The sequence below is a fragment of the Oncorhynchus masou genome, chromosome 29 (assembly GCF_036934945.1).
Source record: "Oncorhynchus masou masou isolate Uvic2021 chromosome 29, UVic_Omas_1.1, whole genome shotgun sequence".
NCBI classification, from domain to species: domain Eukaryota; kingdom Metazoa; phylum Chordata; class Actinopteri; order Salmoniformes; family Salmonidae; genus Oncorhynchus; species Oncorhynchus masou.
Genome location: NC_088240.1, coordinates 2,505,148 through 2,526,818, shown reverse-complemented (window position 1 = coordinate 2,526,818; position 21,671 = coordinate 2,505,148). Strand labels below are relative to the sequence as shown.

At 35.0% G+C, this 21,671-nt stretch overlaps 1 protein-coding gene across 2 annotated transcripts in view; it reads left to right on the top strand.

Moving 5' to 3' along the window:
• The window catches only part of LOC135521087 (uncharacterized protein KIAA2012-like), a 99,325-nt gene that overhangs the window by 41,510 nt on the left and 36,144 nt on the right, over nt 1-21,671 (top strand). Inside the window, exons 11-13 of one of the 2 annotated variants that reach the window (XM_064947032.1) lie at nt 158-239; nt 333-600; nt 1,897-2,062. In XM_064947032.1, the coding sequence (XP_064803104.1) occupies nt 158-239; nt 333-600; nt 1,897-2,062 (516 nt within the window). Of the gene's footprint in view, nt 1-157; nt 240-332; nt 601-1,893; nt 2,063-21,671 lie in introns of both variants that reach the window. The other variant, XM_064947031.1, reaches the window with a different exon arrangement.

Genomic DNA, 21,671 nt, shown 5'->3' with positions numbered 1-21,671 from the left:
ACTTAGTCTGGTCTAATGCACTTAGTCTGATCTAATGCACTTAGTCTGATCTAATGCACTTAGTCTGATCTAATACACTTAGTCTGATCTGATAAATGAGTCTGATCTAATGGCTGATGTCTCATCTGACCCTGTGGTGTGTCCCTCCCCTGGCCAGCTGCACCCAGACACTCAGAGACCTGGGGGGCGAGGTAAAGACATGGCTGCTGTCAGCTACAACCTCCGCATCAGCAGGACAGGTAAAGAAACCCCCAGCAGCTGTTAGCCTTCTGCTAGGTCAGTATCTGGATCTGCAAGGGCCTCAACTATACACACTCTGCTTGTTGCACCAGTGGAGATACCAAGACAGGAGGAAGGGAAGGAGGTGAGGAGGGAGGAAGCTGAGGAGAAGACTACAACAAGCAAGAGGAGCCAGGATCGGGAAAAGCCAGGTCCACAGAGGAGTGAGGTATCCTCCTTACCTACCACAGAAGAAGAAGAGACCCAAAACATCAACCCCCACAAACCTTCACAGCCCATCCCTACAGGCCACTCTACAGAATGGGCCTTCTCTCAGAACAGAAGTCCCAAACATTCAGAGGGACCCCTTACACCCAGTGGGTGAGTGAAAGAGACTGCATCCCACATTGCATCCTACGCCCTACATAGTGCACTGCTGTTGACCAGGACTCATAGGACCCGTTTGGGACTCAGACAGACCTTAATCGGGTCCTGTCCATTCTATCTCAGATCTACTATCTGGGCTGCAGGTTGACAGGGTCCTGCGTAGCAGTTATAGGTCAGAGGTCACAGTGTAAAGCCCCACAGAGTTCTAGTCCTCATTCATATCCTGTCTAATTGCTGTTTGCATTCTTTCCCTGTGATATCTCAGCTTTCCATCAGTCTGCCTCCCTCATATCCCCTCCCTCAGTCTCTCGCTCCGTCTCCCTCCCTCAGTCTCCCCTGCTCTCTCCCTCAGCCTCCCTCCCCTGTCCACCCCATCTCTCCTTCTCTCTCCCTCCCTCTGTCTCCCTCCCTCCCTCAGTCTCTCCTGCTCTCTCCCTCCCCCAGCCTCCCTCCCATGTTCACCCCATCTCTCCCTCCCTCAGTCTCCCTCAGTCTCCCCTGCCTCTCTCCCTCCCTCAGTCTCCCTCCCATGTTCACCCCATCTCTCCCTCCCTCAGCCTCCCTCCCATGTTCACCCCATCTCTCCTTCTCTCTCCCTCCCCCAGTCTCCCCTGCCTCTCTCCCTCCCTCAGCCTCCCTCCCATGTTCACCCCATCTCTCCTTCTCTCTCCCTCCCTCAGTCTCCCTCCCATGTTCACCCCATCTCTCCTTCTCTCTCCCTCCCTCAGTCTCCCTCAGTCTCCCCTGCTCTCTCCCTCCCTCAGTCTCCCTCCCATGTTCACCCCATCTCTCCTTCTCTCTCCCTCCCCCAGTCTCCCCTGCTCTCTCCCTCCCTCAGCCTCCCTCCCATGTTCACCCCATCTCTCCCTCCCTCAGTCTCCCTCCCATGTTCACCCCATCTCTCCTTCTCTCTCCCTCCCTCAGTCTCCCCTGCTCTCTCCCTCCCTCAGTCTCCCTCCCATGTTCACCCCATCTCTCCTTCTCTCTCCCTCCCTCAGTCTCCCCTGCTCTCTCCCTCCCTCAGTCTCCCCTGCCTCTCTCCCTCCCTCTGTCTCTCCTGCTCTCTCCCTCCCTCAGCCTCCCTCCCTTGTCTACCCCATCTCTCCTTCTCTCTTCCTCCCTCCCTCAGCCCCTCTCCCCTGTCGACCACATCTCTCCCTCCCTCTGTCTCTTCTTCTCTCTCCCTCCCTCTGTCTCTCCCTCCTCTCCCCTCTCTTCAGTGCCTGCCTCGAGCATCTCCATCTTTATCGATCATTACCTTTTATCCTGCTTCTTCTCTCTTTTTAGCAGGAAAGGAGGCCATTCTAAGAAAACAAACGTGACAGTAGATGAGCAGAATCCACAGCAGGAGGAGGGACAGACACAGGAAACAGGGGAACAAGCCAGCAGAGAGAAGCTGGAGGACACATTCAACAAAGAGGTGGGATCCCAGGACTCTCCTACTGTACAGAAAATGGTAAGACAAGGTGTTCAAATATAATTGGTCACATACACGTAAATAAGAATTTGTTCTTAACTGACTTGCCTAGTAAAGTAAAAGGTTCAATAAATAAATATACTTGTTTATAAGAATATATACAAGTGAAATGCTTGTGCTTCTCGTTCCGATAATAATATCTATATCTATATCTATATAATAATATCTAACAAGTAATATCTAACAATTACACAACAACTACCTAATACACACAAATCTAAGTGAAGGATTGGAATAAGAATATATAAATATAAATATATGGATGAGCGGCATAGACCAAGATACAGTAGAATAGTATAGAATACAGTATATACATATGAGATGAGTAATGCATAGACTAAGATACAGTAGAATAGTATAGAATACAGTATATACATATGAGATGAGTAATACATAGACTAAGATACAGTAGAATAGTATAGAATACAGTATATACATATGAGATGAGTAATACATAGACTAAGATACAGTAGTATAGAATACAGTATATACATATGATATGAGTAATACATAGACTAAGATACAGTAGAATAGTATAGAATAAAGTATATACATATGAGATGAGTAATGCATAGACTAAGATACAGTAGTATAGAATACAGTATATACATATGAGATGAGTAATACATAGTCTAAGATACAGTAGTATAGAATACAGTATATACATATGAGATGAGTAATGCATAGACTAAGATACAGTAGGATAGTACAGAATACAGTATATACATATGAGATGAGTAATGCATAGACTAAGATACAGTAGAATAGATAGATACAGTATAATATGAGATGAGTAATACATAGACTAAGATACAGTAGAATAGTATAGAATACATATAGATGAGTAATGCATAGACTAAGATACAGAGAATAGTATAGAATAATGAGATGAGTAATGCATAGACTAAGATACAGTAGAATAGTATAGAATACAGTATATACATATGAGATGAGTAATGTACGATATATAAACATTAGTAATATATAGACTAAGATATAGTAGGATAGTATAGAATACAGTATATACATATGAGATGAGTAATGTATAGACTAAGATACAGTAGAATAGTATAGAATACAGTATATACATATGAGATGAGTAATACATAGACTAAGATACAGTAGAATAGTATAGAATACAGTATATATGAGATGAGTAATACATAGAGATACAGTAGTATAGAATGCAGTATATACATATGATATGAGTAATACATAGACTAAGATACAGTAGTATAGAATACAGTATATACATATGAGATGAGTAATGCATAGACTAAGATACAGTAGTATAGCATACAGTATATACATATGAGATGAGTAATGCATAGACTAAGATACAGTAGTATATAATACAGTATATACATATGAGATGAGTAATACATAGACTAAGATACAGTAGAATAGTATAGAATACAGTATATATATATGAGATGAGTAATACATAGACTAAGATACAGTAGTATAGCATACAGTATATACATATGAGATGAGTAATGCATAGACTAAGATACAGTAGTATAGAATACAGTATATACATATGAGATGAGTAATACATAGACTAAGATACAGTAGAATAGTATAGAATACAGTATATACATATGAGATGAGTAATACATAGACTAAGATACAGTAGAATAGTATAGAATACAGTATATACATATGAGATGAGTAATGCATAGACTAAGATACAGTAGAATAGTATAGAATACAGTATATACATATGAGATGAGTAATGATAGACTAAGATACAGTAGAATATAGAATACAGTATATACATATGAGATGAGTAATACATAGACTAAGATACAGTAGAATAGTATAGAATACAGTATATACATATGAGATGAGTAATACATAGACTAAGATACAGTAGTAGTATAGAATACAGTATATACATATGATATGAGTAATACATAGACTAAGATACAGTAGAATAGTATAGAATACAGTATATACATATGAGATGAGTAATGCATAGACTAAGATACAGTAGTATAGAATACAGTATATACATATGAGATGAGTAATACATAGACTAAGATACAGTAGTATAGAATACAGTATATACATATGAGATGAGTAATGCATAGACTAAGATACAGTAGAATAGTATAGAATACAGTATATACATATGAGATGAGTAATGCATAGACTAAGATACAGTAGAATAGTATAGAATACAGTATATACATATGAGATGAGTAATGCATAGACTAAGATACAGTAGAATAGTATAGAATACAGTATATACATATAGATGAGATGATATAAAACATTAGTAATATATAGACTAAGATACAGTAGGATAGTATAGAATACAGTATATACATATGAGATGAGTAATGCATAGACTAAGATACAGTAGAATAGTATAGAATACAGTATATACATATGAGATGAGTAATACATAGACTAAGATACAGTAGAATAGTATAGAATACAGTATATACATATGAGATGAGTAATACATAGACTAAGATACAGTAGTATAGAATGCAGTATATACATATGATATGAGTAATACATAGACTAAGATACAGTAGTATAGAATACAGTATATACATATGAGATGAGTAATGCATAGACTAAGATACAGTAGACTAAGATATACATATGAGATGAGTAATGCATAGACTAAGATACAGTAGTATAGAATACAGTATATACATATGAGATGAGTAATGCATAGACTAAGATACAGTAGAATAGTATAGAATACAGTATATATATATAGATGAGATGACTAAGATAATAGCATAGACTAAGATAGTAATGCAGTAGAATAGTATAGAATACAGTATATACATATGAGATGAGTAATACATAGACTAAGATACAGTAGAATAGTATAGAATACAGTATATACATATGAGATGAGTAATACATAGACTAAGATACAGTAGTATAGAATACAGTATATACATATGAGATGAGTAATGCTAACTAAGATACAGTAGAATAGTATAGAAAACAGTATATACATATGAGATGAGTAATGCATAGACTAAGATACAGTAGAATAGTATAGAATACAGTATATACATATGAGATGAGTAATGCATAGACTAAGATACAGTAGAATAGTATAGAATACAGTATATACATATGAGATGAGTAATATAGACTAAGATACAGTAGAATAGTATAGAATACAGTATATACATATCAGATGAGTAATGCATAGACTAAGATACAGTAGAATAGTATAGAAAACAGTATATACATATGAGATGAGTAATGTATAGACTAAGATACAGTAGAATAGTATAGAATACAGTATATACATATGAGATGAGTAATATAGACTAAGATACAGTAGAATAGTATAGAATACAGTATATACATATGAGATGAGTAATGCATAGACTAAGATACAGTAGAATAGTATAGAATACAGTATATACATATGAGATGAGTAATGCATAGACTAAGATACAGTAGAATAGTATAGAATACAGTATATACATATGAGATGAGATGAGTAATGTATATACTAAGATACAGTAGAATAGTATAGAATACAGTATATACATATGAGATGAGTAATGTATAGACTAAGATACAGTAGAATAGTATAGAATACAGTATATACATATGAGATGAGTAATACATAGACTAAGATACAGTAGAATAGTATAGAATACAGTATATACATATGAGTAATGACTAAGATACAGTAATACATAGTACTAAGATACAGTAGATGATAGTATAGAATACAGTATATACATATGAGATGAGTAATGCATAGACTAAGATACAGTAGAATAGTATAGTAATACAGTATATACATATGAGATACAGTATGAGAATACAGTAATACATAGACTAGATACTAAGATACAGTATATACATATGAGATGAGTAATGCATAGACTAAGATACAGTAGTATAGAATACAGTATATACATATGAGATGAGTAATACATAGACTAAGATAGAATACAGTATATACATATGAGATGAGTAATATAAGATACAGTAGACTATATACATATGATGACAGTAAGATACAGTAGAATAGTATAGAAAACAGTATATACATATGAGATGAGTAATGCATAGACTAAGATACAGTAGAATAGTATAGAATACAGTATATACATATGAGATGAGTAATACATAGACTAAGATACAGTAGAATAGTATAGAATACAGTATATACATATGAGATGAGTAATACATAGACTAAGATACAGTAGAATAGTATAGAATACAGTATATACATATGAGATGAGTAATACATAGACTAAGATACAGTAGTATAGAATACAGTATATACATATGAGATGAGTAATACATAGACTAAGATACAGTAGAATAGTATAGAATACAGTATATACATATGAGATGAGTAATACATAGACTAAGATACAGTAGTATAGAATACAGTATATACATATGAGATGAGTAATACATAGACTAAGATACAGTAGTATAGAATACAGTATATACATATGAGATGAGTAATGCATAGACTAAGATACAGTAGAATAGTATAGAAAACAGTATATACATATGAGATGAGTAATGCATAGACTAAGATACAGTAGAATAGTATAGAATACAGTATATACATATGAGATGAGTAATGCATAGACTAAGATACAGTAGAATAGTATAGAATACAGTATATACATATGAGATGAGTAATACATAGACTAAGATACAGATATAGTAGGATATATAGAATACAGTATATACATATGAGATGAGTAATGTATAGACTAAGATACAGTAGAATAGTATAGAATACAGTATATACATATGAGATGAGTAATGCATAGACTAAGATACAGTAGAATAGTATAGAATACAGTATATACATATGAGATGAGTAATACATAGACTAAGATATAGTATAGAATACAGTATATACATATGATATGAGTAATACATAGACTAAGATACAGTAGTATAGAATACAGTATATACATATGAGATGAGTAATGCATAGTAAGATACAGTAGTATAGACATATGAGATGAGTAATGTATAGACTAAGATACAGTAGTATAGAATACAGTATATACATATGAGATGAGTAATACATAGACTAAGATACAGTAGAATAGTATAGAATACAGTATATACATATGAGATGAGAATACATAGACTAAGTAATAGTATAGACATATGAGATGAGTAATGCATAGACTAAGATATAGTATAGAATACAGTATATACATATGAGATGAGTAATACATAGACTAAGATACAGTAGAATAGTATAGAATACAGTATATACATATGAGATGAGTAATACATAGACTAAGATACAGTAGTATAGAATACAGTATATACATATGAGATGAGTAATGCATAGACTAAGATACAGTAGAATAGTATAGAAAACAGTATATACATATGAGATGAGTAATGCATAGACTAAGATACAGTAGAATAGTATAGAATACAGTATATACATATGAGATGAGTAATGAATAGACTAAGATACAGTAGAATAGTATAGAATAAGATATACATATGAGATGAGTAATATAGACTAAGATACAGTAGAATAGTATAGAATATATATACATATGAGATGAGTAATGCATAGACTAAGATACAGTAGAATAGTATAGAATACAGTATATACATATGAGATGAGTAATACATAGACTAAGATACAGTAGAATAGTATAGAATACAGTATATACATATGAGATGAGTAATGCATAGACTAAGATACAGTAGAATAGTATAGAATACAGTATATACATATGAGATGAGTAATGCATAGACTAAGATACAGTAGAATAGTATAGAATACAGTATATACATATGAGATGAGTAATGTATAGACTAAGATACAGTAGAATAGTATAGAATACAGTATATACATATGAGATGAGTAATGCATAGTCTAAGATACAGTAGAATAGTATAGAATACAGTATATACATATGAGATGAGTAATGCATAGACTAAGATACAGTAGAATAGTATAGAAACAGTATATACATATGAGATGAGTAATACATAGACTAAGATACAGTAGAATAGTATAGAATACAGTATATACATATGAGATGAGTAATGCATAGACTAAGATACAGTAGAATAGTATAGAATACAGTATATACATATGAGATGAGTAATGCATAGACTAAGATACAGTAGAATAGTATAGAATACAGTATATACATATGAGATGAGTAATGTAAGATTTATAAACATTAGTAATATATAGACTAAGATATAGTAGGATAGTATAGAATACAGTATATACATATGAGATGAGTAATGTATAGACTAAGATACAGTAGAATAGTATAGAATACAGTATATACATATGAGATGAGTAATGTATAGACTAAGATACAGTAGTATAGAATACAGTATATACATATGAGATGAGTAATGTATAGACTAAGATACAGTAGAATAGTATAGAATACAGTATATACATATGAGATGAGTAATGTGTAGACTAAGATACAGTAGAATAGTATAGAATACAGTATATACATATGAGATGAGTAATGTGTAGACTAAGATACAGTAGAATAGTATAGAATACAGTATATACATATGAGATGAGTAATGTGACTAGACTAGAATAGTATAGAATACAGTATATACATATGAGATGAGTAATGTGTAGACTAAGATACAGTAGAATAGTATAGAATACAGTATATACATATGAGATGAGTAATACATAGACTAAGATACAGTAGAATAGTATAGAATACAGTATATACATATGAAATGAGTAATACATAGTCTAAGATACAGTAGAATAGTATAGAATACAGTATATACAATATGAATACAGTATATACATATGAGATGAGTAATACATAGACTAAGATACAGTAGTATAGCATACAGTATATACATATGAGATGAGTAATGCATAGACTAAGATACAGTAGTGTATAGAATACAGTATATACATATGAGATGAGTAATACATAGACTAAGATACAGTAGAATAGTATAGAATACAGTATATACATATGAGATGAGTAATACATAGACTAAGATACAGTAGTATAGAATACAGTATATACATATGAGATGAGTAATGCATAGACTAAGATACAGTAGTATAGAATATATATACATATGAGATGAGTAATATAAGATACAGTAGAATAGTATAGAATACAGTATATACATATGAGATGAGTAATGCATAGACTAAGATACAGTAGAATAGTATAGAAAACAGTATATACATATGAGATGAGTAATGCATAGACTAAGATACAGTAGAATAGTATAGAATACAGTATATACATATGAGATGAGTAATACTTAGACTAAGATACAGTAGGATAGTATAGAATACAGTATATACATATGAGATGAGTAATGAATAGACTAAGATACAGTAGAATAGTATAGAATACAGTATATACATATGAGATGAGTAATACATAGACTAAGATACAGTAGTATAGAATACAGTATATACAGATACAGTAAGATATAGAATAGTATAGAATACAGTATATACATATGAGATAATGAAGATATATAAACATAGACTAAGATAAGATATATAGGATATAGAATACAGTATATACATATGAGATGAGTAATGTATAGACTAAGATACAGTAGAATAGTATAGAATACAGTATATACATATGAGATGAGTAATGCATAGACTAAGATACAGTAGAATAGTATAGAATACAGTATATACATATGAGATGAGTAATACATAGACTAAGATACAGTAAACATTAGAATACAGTATATACATATGAGATGAGTAATGCATAGTCTAAGATACAGTAGTATAGAATACAGTATATACATATGAGATGAGTAATACATAGACTAAGATACAGTAGTATAGAATACAGTATATACATATGAGATGAGTAATACATAGACTAAGATACAGTAGTATAGATATACATATGAGATGAGTAATACATAGACTAAGATACAGAAGTATAGAATACAGTATATACATATGAGATGAGTAATACATAGACTAAGATACAGTAGTATAGTATAGAATACAGTATATACATCTGTTGAATTTATTATGGATTTATTATGGATAAATGAATAAACAATATCCCCATTTTAAATAGAATTGTATCTAGGTAAGCTTATTCTCTGTTGTATGAGTAATAGACAATATGAGTTCATAAGAAGAAATTGTGTGACAGGACAAGGAGTAATAAAATGTTAATGAACCCCATTCCAACTAGGCAGGAACAAATGGGTTGTGGACTGTGTAAACACGTAAGGTCGTTAGCCTATGGTTGACCCAACTGAAACTTAGTTCTGGGGTTTTTAGATAAGGCAGCCAGTGCATTCCTAGGGTTTCTGTTAGATAAAACTGTCAGTTCAGTGGTGATCGATAATGTTGAGGGGTCAAAAGTTATCTGGGAGTGTGTTAGTAAGTTAGAATGAACTTTTCACCTCACTTTGTCCCGGTCGAGAGGAGTGGTTCAGTTATGGCAGTGAAATGACGTCATGATCTGTATATAAACTGATGCATGTGTTTGAGTGGTAGCGCGCTCCGAGAATAAATTCTATTACCTATTATTTAAAGACTGGTCTGCGTCTATTTCATGCAAACAAGAAATCTCACAAATTCTCATAAAATAGATGAAGGGCTTTCAATTGATGAAAGCACATTGTCATAATTAAATTATATTAACAACATCAAATCAAATCAAATCAAATTTTGTTTGTCACATACACATGGTTAGCAGATGTTAATGCGAGTGTAGCGAAATGCTTGTGCTTTTAGTTCTGACAATGCAGTAATAACCAACAAGTAATCTAACTAACAATTCCAAAACTACTGTCTTATACACACAAGTGTAGGGGGATAAAGAATATGTACATAAAGATATATGAATGAGTGATGGTACAGAGCAGCATAGGCAAGATACAGTAGATGGTATCGAGTACAGTATATACATATGAGATGAGTATGTAAACAAAGTGGCATAGTTAAAGTGGCTAGTGATACATGTATTACATAAGGATGCAGTAGATGATATAGAGTACAGTATATACATATGAGATGAATAATGTAGGGTATGTAAACATTATATTAGGTAGCATGAAGTCATCATGAAGTGCTCTGAGAGACTAGTCAAGGACCATATCACCTCCACCCTACCTGACACCCTAGACCCACTCCAATTTGCTTACCGCCCAAATAGGTACACAGACGATGCAATCTCAACCACACTGCACACTGCCCTAACCCATCTGGACAAGAGGAATACCTATGTGAGAATGCTGTTCATCGACTACAGCTTGGCATTTAACACCATAGTACCCTCCAAGCTCGTCATCAAGCTCGAGACGCCTCTTCAACCTCAGGAGGCTGAAGAAATTTGGCTTGTCACCAAAAGCACTCACAAACTTCTACAGATGCACAATCGAGAGCATCCTGGCGGGCTGTATCACCGCCTGGTATGGCAACTGCTCCGCCCTCAACCGTAAGGCTCTCCAGAGGGTAGTGAGGTCTGCACAACACATCACCGGAGGCAAACTACCTGCCCTCCAGGACACCTACACCACCCGATGTTACAGGAAGGCCATAAAGATCATCAAGGACAACAACCACCTGAGCCACTGCCTGTTCACCCCGCTATCATCCAGAAGGCGAGGTCAGTACAGGTGCATCAAAGCTGGGACCGAGAGACTGAAAAACAGCTTCTATCTCAAGGCCATCAGACTGTTAAACAGCCACCACTAACATTGAGTGGCTGCTGCCTACACACTGACACTGACTCAACTCCAGCCACTTTAATAATGGGAATTGATGGGAAATGATGTAAATATATCACTAGCCACTTTAAACAATGCTACCTAATATAATGTTTACATACCCTACATTATTCATCTCATATGTATACGTATATACTGTACTCTATATCATCTACTGCATCTTTATGTAATACATGTATCACTAGCCACTTTAACTATGCCACTTTGTTTACATACTCATCTCATATGTATATACTGTACTCGATACCATCTACTGTATCTTGCCTATGCCGCTCTGTACCATCACTCATTCATATATCTTTATGTACATATTCTTTAACCCCCTACATTTGTGTGTATAAGACAGTAGTTTTGGAATTGTTAGTTAGATTACTTGTTGGTTATTACTGCATTGTCAGAACTAGAAGCACAAGCATTTCGCTACACTCGCATTAACATCTGCTAACCATGTGTATGTGACAAATAAAATTTGATTTGATTTGATGTTGTTAATATAATTTAATTATGACAATGTGCTTTCATCAATTGAAAGCCCTTAATCTATTTTATGAGAATTTGTGAGATTTCTTGTTTGCATGAAATAGACGCAGACCAGTCTTTAAATAATAGGTAATAGAATTTATTCGCGGAGCGCGCTACCACTCAAACACATGCATCAGTTTATATACAGATCATGACGTCATTTCACTGCCATAACTGAACCACTCCTCTCGACCGGGACAAAGTGAGGTGAAAAGTTCATTCTAAGTTACTAACACACTCCCAGATAACTTTTGACCCCTCAACATTATCGATCACCACTGAACTGACAGTTTTATCTAACAGAAACCCTAGGAATGCACTGGCTGCCTTATCTAAAAACCCCAGAACTAAGTTTCAGTTGGGTCAACCATAGGCTAACGACCTTACGTGTTTACACAGTCCACAACCCATTTGTTCCTGCCTAGTTGGAATGGGGTTCATTAACATTTTATTACTCCTTGTCCTGTCACACAACATCTCATATGTATATACTGTATTCTATACTACTGTATCTTAGTCTATGTATTACTCATCTCATATGTATATACTGTATTCTATACTATTCTACTGTATCTTAGTCTATGCATTACTCATCTCATATGTATATACTGTATTCTATACTATTCTACTGTATCTAAGTCTATGTATTACTCATCCCATATGTATATACTGTATTCTATACTATTCTACTGTATCTTAGTCTATGCATTACTCATCTCATATGTATATACTGTATTCTATACTATTCTACTGTATCTAAGTCTATGTATTACTCATCTCATATGTATATACTGTATTCTATACTATTCTACTGTATCTTAGTCTATGCATTACTCATCTCATATGTATATACTGTATTCTATACTATTCTACTGTATCTCAGTCTATGTATTACTCATCTCATATGTATATACTGTATTCTATACTATTCTACTGTATCTCAGTCTATGTATTACTCATCTCATATGTATATACTGTATTCTATACTATACTACTGTATCTTAGTCTATGCATTACTCATCTCATATGTATATACTGTATTCTATACTATTCTACTGTATCTTAGTCTATGCATTACTCATCTCATATGTATATACTGTATTCTATACTATTCTACTGTATCTCAGTCTATGCATTACTCATCTCATATGTATATACTGTATTCTATACTATTCTACTGTATCTCAGTCTATGTATTACTCATCTCATATGTATATACTGTATTCTATACTATACTACTGTATCTTAGTCTATGCATTACTCATCTCATATGTATATACTGTATTCTATACTATTCTACTGTATCTCAGTCTATGCATTACTCATCTCATATGTATATACTGTATTCTATACTATTCTACTGTATCTCAGTCTATGCATTACTCATCTCATATGTATATACTGTATTCTATACTACTGTATCTTAGTCTATGCATTACTCATCTCATATGTATATACTGTATTCTATACTATTCTACTGTATCTTAGTCTATGCATTACTCATCTCATATGTATATACTGTATTCTATACTATTCTACTGTATCTTAGTCTATGCATTACTCATCTCATATGTATATACTGTATTCTATACTATTCTACTGTATCTCAGTCTATGTATTACTCATCTCATATGTATATACTGTATTCTATACTATACTACTGTATCTTAGTCTATGCATTACTCATCTCATATGTATATACTGTATTCTATACTACTGTATCTTAGTCTATGCCGCTCATCCATATATTTATATTTATATTTATATATCTCAGTCTTATTCTCAATCTTCACTTAGATGTATGTGTATTAGGTAGTTGTTGTGTAATTGTTAGATATTACTTGTTAGATATTATTATATAGATATAGATATAGATATTATTATCGGAACAAGAAGCCCAAGCATTTCACTTGTATATATTCTTCTAAACAAGTATGCCCTTACACTTGTGTGTATAAGACAGTAGTTTTGGAATTGTTAGTTAGATTACTTGTTGGTTATTACTGCATTGTCGGAACTAGAAGCACAAGCATTTAGCTTAATACTGTAGTTTAATAACCCCCCCTGTATCAACACATTATACTGTAGTTTAATAACCCCCCCTGTATCAACACATAGTACTATAGTTTAATACTTAGTCTATATTACTCAACACATAATACTGTAGTTTAATAACCCCCCCCTGTATCCAACACATAATACTGTAGTTTAATAACCCCCTGTATCAACATATAACACTGTAGTTTAATAAACTCACCCCCCCCTAACCAACACATAATACTGTAGTTTAATAACCCCCTGTATTCAACACATAATACTGTAGTTTAATATCCCCCCCCTGTATTCAACACATAATACTGTAGTTTAATAACCCCCCCCCTGTATCAACACATAATACTGTCGTTTAATATCCCCCCTGTATCCAACACATAATACTGTAGTTTAATAACCTCCCCCCTGTATCAACACATAATACTGTAGTTTAATAACCCCCCCCCCCCATATCCAACGCATAATACTGTAGTTTAATATCCCCCCTGTATCCAACACATAATACTGTAGTTTAATAACCCCCCTGTATCCAACACATAATACTGTAGTTTAATAACCCCCCTGTATCAACATATAACACTGTAGTTTAATAAACTCAACCAACACATAATACTGTAGTTTAATAACCCCCCTGTATTCAACACATAATACTGTAGTTTAATACCCCCCCCTGTATTCAACACATAATACTGTAGTTTAATAACCCCCCCCTGTATCAACACATAATACTGTAGTTTAATAACCCCCCCCCTGTATCCAACACATAATACTGTAGTTTAATAACCCCCCCCTGTATCAACACATAATACTGTAGTTTAATAACCCCCCATATCCAACACATAATACTGTAGTTTAATATCCCCCTGTATCCAACACATAATACTGTAGTTTAATAACCCCCCACTGTATCCAACACATAATACTGTAGTTTAATAACCCCCCCCTGTATCAACACATAATACTGTAGTTTAATAACCCCCCCCCCTGTATCCAACACATAATACTGTAGTTTAATACCCCCCTGTATCAACACATAACACTGTAGTTTAATAAACTCCCCCCCCTGTATCCAACACATAATACTGTAGTTTAATAACCCCCCCCCCCCCCATTGTATCCAACACATAATACTGTAGTTTAATAACCCCCCTGTATCCAACACATAATACTGTAGTTTAATACCCCCCTGTATCAACACATAATACTGTAGTTTAATAACCCCCCCCCCCCTGTATCCAACACATAATACTGTAGTTTAATAACCCCCCTGTATTTAACACATAATACTGTAGTTTAATAACCCCCCTGTATCCAACACATAATACTGTAGTTTAATACCCCCCCCTGTATCCAACACATACTACTGTAGTTTAATAACCCCCCTGTATTCAACACATAATACTGTAGTTTAATAACCCCCCTGTATCAACACATAATACTGTAGTTTAATATCCCCCCTGTATCCAACACATAATACTGTAGTTTAATATACCCCCCCAACACATAATACTGTAGTTTAATAACCCCCCTGTATTCAACACATAATACTGTAGTTTAATAACCCCCCCTGTATCAACACATAATACTGTAGTTTAATACCCCCCCCTTGTATCCAACACATACTACTGTAGTTTAATAACCCCCCTGTATTCAACACATAATACTGTAGTTTAATATCCCCCCTGTATTCAACACATAATACTGTAGTTTAATAACCCCCCCCCTGTATCCAACGCATAATACTGTAGTTTAATATCCCCCTGTATCCAACACATAATACTGTAGTTTAATAACCCCCCCCCCTATCCAACACATAATACTGCAGTTTAATAACCCCCCTGTATCAACACATAATACTGTAGTTTAATAAACCCCCCTGTATCCAACACATAATACTGTAGTTTAATAACCCCCCTGTATCAACACATAATACTGTAGTTTAATAAACCCCCCCTGTATCCAACACATAATACTGTAGTTTAATAACCCCCCTGTATCAACACATAATACTGTAGTTTAATAAACCCCCCTGTATCAACACATAATACTGTAGTTTAATACCCCCCCTGTATCCAGCACATAATACTGTAGTTTAATAACCCCCCCTGTATCAGCACATAATACTGTAGTTTAATAACCCCTCCTGTATCAACACATAATACTGTAGTTTAATACCCCCCCCTGTATCCAACACATAATACTGTAGTTTAATAACCCCCCCTGTATCAACACATAATACTGTAGTTTAATAACCCCCCTGTATCCAACACATAATACTGTAGTTTAATAACCCCCTGTATTCAACACATAATACTGTAGTTTAATAAACATCAACACATAATACTGTAGTTTAATAACCCCCCCCTGTATCCAACACATAATACTGTAGTTTAATAACCCCCCTGTATCCAACACATAATACTGTAGTTTAATACCCCCTGTATCCACCACATACTACTGTAGTTTAATAACCCCCCCTGTATCCAACACATAATACTGTAGTTTAATAACCCCCCTGTAACCAACACATAATACTGTAGTTTAATAACCCCCCTGTATAACACTGTAGTTTAATAACCCCCCTGTATAACACACAATACTGTAGTTTAATAACCCCCCCCTGTATCAACACATAATACTGTAGTTTAATAACCCCCCCCCCCCTGTATCCAACACATAATACTGTAGTTTAATAACCCCCCTGTATCCAACACATAATACTGTAGTTTAATAACCCCCCTGTATCCAACACATAATACTGTAGTTTAATAACCCCCCTGTATCAACACATAATACTGTAGTTTAATAACCCCCCCCTGTATCCAACACATAATACTGTAGTTTAATAACCCCCCTGTATCCAACACATAATACTGTAGTTTAATAACCCCCCTGTATCAACACATAATACTGTAGTTTAATAACCCCCCTGTATCCAACACATAATACTGTAGTTTAATAACCCCCCCCCCCCCCTGTATCCAACACATAATACTGTAGTTTAATAACCCCCCCCTGTATCCAACACATAATACTGTAGTTTAATACCCCCCCCCCCTGTATCCAGCACATAATACTGTAGTTTAATAACCCCCCTGTACCAACACATAATACTGTAGTTTAATAACCCCCCCCTGTATCCAACACATAATACTGTAGTTTAATAACCCCCCTGTATCCAACACATAATACTGTAGTTTAATAACCCCCCCCTGTAACCAACACATAATACTGTAGTTTAATAACCCCCCTGTATCCAACACATAATACTGTAGTTTAATAACCCCCCTGTATCCAACACACAATACTGTAGTTTAATAACCCCCCTGTATCCAACACATAATACTGTAGTTTAATAACCCCCCCTGTATCCAACACATAATAATGTAGTTTAATAACCCCCCTGTATCCAACACATAATACTGTAGTTTAATAACCCCCCTGTATCCAGCACATATACTGTAGTTTAATAACCCCCCTGTATCCAACACATAATACTGTAGTTTAATAACCCCCCTGTATCCAACACATAATACTGTAGTTTAATAACCCCCCCCCTGTATCCAGCACATAATACTGTAGTTTAATAACCCCCCTGTATCCAACACATAATACTGTAGTTTAATAACCCCCCTGTATCCAACACATAATAATGTAGTTTAATAACCCCCCTGTATCCAACGCATAATACTGTAGTTTAATACCCCCCTGCATCCAGCACATGATACTGTAGTTTAATAACCCCCCTGTACCAACACATAATACTGTAGTTTAATAACCCCCCCCTGCATCCAGCACATGATACTGTAGTTTAATAACCCCCCTGTACCAACACATAATACTGTAGTTTAATAACCCCCCCCCCTGTATCCAACACATAATACTGTAGTTTAATAACCCCCCTGTAACCAACACATAATACTGTAGTTTACTAACCCCCTGTATCAACACATAATACTGTAGTTTAATAACCCCCCTGTATCAACACACAATACTGTAGTTTAATAAACCCCCCCTGTATCCAACACATAATACTGTAGTTTAATAACCCCCCTGTATCAACACATAATACTGTAGTTTAATAACCCCCCCTGTATCCAACACATAATACTGTAGTTTAATAACCCCCCTGTATCCAACACATAATACTGTAGTTTAATAACACCCCCCTGTATCCAACACATAATAATGTAGTTTAATAACCCCCCCCCCTGTATCAACACATAATACTGTAGTTTAATACCCCCCCTGTATCCAACACATAATACTGTAGTTTAATAACCCCCCTGTATCAACACATAATACTGTAGTTTAATAACACCCCCTGTATCCAACACATAATACTGTTGTTTAATAACCCCCCTGTATCCAACACATAATACTGTAGTTTAATAACCCCCCTGTATCCAACACATAATACTGTTGTTTAATAACCCCCCTGTATCCAACACATAATACTGTAGTTTAATAACCCCCCTGTGCCAACACATAATACTGTAGTTTAATACCCCCCCCCTGCATCCAGCACATAATACTGTAGTTTAATAACCCCCCCCGCCTGTACCAACACATAATACTGTAGTTTAATAACCCCCCTGTATCCAGCACATATACTGTAGTTTAATAACCCCCCCCCCTGTACCAACACATAATACTGTAGTTTAATAACCCCCCCCCCCCTGTATCCAACACATAATACTGTAGTTTAATAACCCCCCCTGTATCCAACACATAATACTGTAGTTTACTAACCCCCCTGTAGTAACACTTAGTTTAATAACCCCCCTGTATCCAACACATAATACTGTAGTTTAATAACCCCCCCCTGTATCCAACACATAATACTGTAGTTTAATAACCCCCCTGTATCCAACACATAATACTGTAGTTTAATACCCCCCCCTGCATCCAGCACATAATACTGTAGTTTAATAACCCCCCTGTACCAACACATAATACTGTAGTTTAATAACCCCCCCCCTGTATCCAGCACATGATACTGTAGTTTAATAACCCCCCCCTGTACCAACACATAATACTGTAGTTTAATAACCCCCCCCCCTGTATCCAACACATACTACTGTAGTTTAATAACCCCCCTGTATCCAACACATAATACTGTAGTTTACTAACCCCCCTGTAGCAACACATAACACTGTAGTTTAATAACCCCCCTGTATCAACACATAATACTGTAGTTTAATAACCCCCCTGTATCAACACATAATACTGTAGTTTAATAACCCCCCCCCTGTATCCAACACATAATACTGTAGTTTAATAACCCCCCCTGTATCCAACACATAATACTGTAGTTTAATAACCCCCCTGTATCAACACATAATACTGTAGTTTAATAACCCCCCTGTATCCAACACATAATACTGTAGTTTAATAACCCCCCCCCCCCCTGTATCAACACATAATACTGTAGTTTAATAACCCCCCTGTATCCAGCACATAATACCATGTAGTTTAATAATCCCCCCTGTATCCAACACATAATACTGTAGTTTAATTACCCCCCCTGTATTTAACACATAATACTGTAGTTTAACTACCCCCCCCTGTATCAACACATAATACTGTGGTTTAATACCCCCCCCTGTATCCAACACATAATACTGTAGTTTAATAACCCCCCCCTGTATCAACACATAATACTGTAGTTTAATAAACCCCCCCCCTGTATCAACACATAATACTGTAGTTTAATACCCCCTGTATCCAACACATAATGCTATAGTTTAATAACCCCCTGTATCAACACATAATACTGTAGTTTAATAACCCCCCTGTATCAACACATAATACTGTAGTTTAATAACCCCCCCCTGTATCCAACACATAATACTGTAGTTTAATACCCCCCTGTATCCAACACATACTACTGTAGTTTAATACCCCCCTGTATCAACACATAATACTGTAGTTTAATAACCCCCCTGTATCCAACACATAATACTGTAGTTTAATAACCCCCCTGTATCAACACATAATACTGTAGTTTAATAACCCCCCTGTATCCAACACATAATACTGTAGTTTAATAACCCCCCTGTATCCAACACATAATACTGTAGTTTAATAACCCCCTGTATCCAACACATAATACTGTAGTTTAATATCCCCCCTGTATCCAACACATAATACTGTAGTTTAATAACCCCCTGTATCCAACACATAATACTGTAGTTTAATAACCCCCCCCTGTATTTAACACATAATACTGTAGTTTAACTACCCCCTGTAACCAACACATAATACTGTAGTTTAATACCCCCCCTTGTATCCAACACATACTACTGTAGTTTAATAACCCCCTGTATCCAACACATAATACTGTAGTTTAATAACCCCCCCTGTATCAACACATAATACTGTAGTTTAATAAACCCCCCCTGTATCCAGCACATACTACTGTAGTTTAATACCCCCCCCTGTATCAACACATAATACTGTAGTTTAATAACCCCCCCAACACATAATACTGTTGTTTAATCCCCCCCCTGTATCAACACATAATACTGTAGTTTAATAACCCCCCTGTATCAACACATAATACTGTAGTTTAATAACCCCCCCCCCCTGTATCAACACATAATACTGTAGTTTAATAACCCCCCTGTATCCAACACATACTACTGTAGTTTAATAACCCCCTGTATTCAACACATAATACTGTAGTTTAATATCCCCCCTGTATCAACACATAATACTGTAGTTTAATAACCCCCCCCTGTATCCAACACATAATACTGTAGTTTAATATCCCCCTGTATCCAACACATAATACTGTAGTTTAATAACCCCCCCCTCTATCCAACACATAATACTGTAGTTTAATAACCCCCCTGTATCAACACATAATACTGTAGTTTAATAACCCCCCTGTATCCAACACATAATACTGTAGTTTAATATACCCCCTGTATCCAACACATAATACTGTAGTTTAATAATAACCCTGTATTCAACACATAATACTGTAGTTTAATAACCCCCCCTGTATCAACACATAATACTGTAGTTTAATAACCCCCCCCCCTTGTATCCAACACATACTACTGTATTTAATAACCCCTGTATTCAACACATAATACTGTAGTTTAATAACCCCCCTGTATCAACACATAATACTGTAGTTTAATAACCCCCCCTGTATCCAACACACATAATACTGTAGTTTAATAACCCCCCCCCTATCCAACACATAATACTGTAGTTTAATAACCCCCCTGTATCAACACATAATACTGTAGTTTAATAAACCCCCCTGTATCCA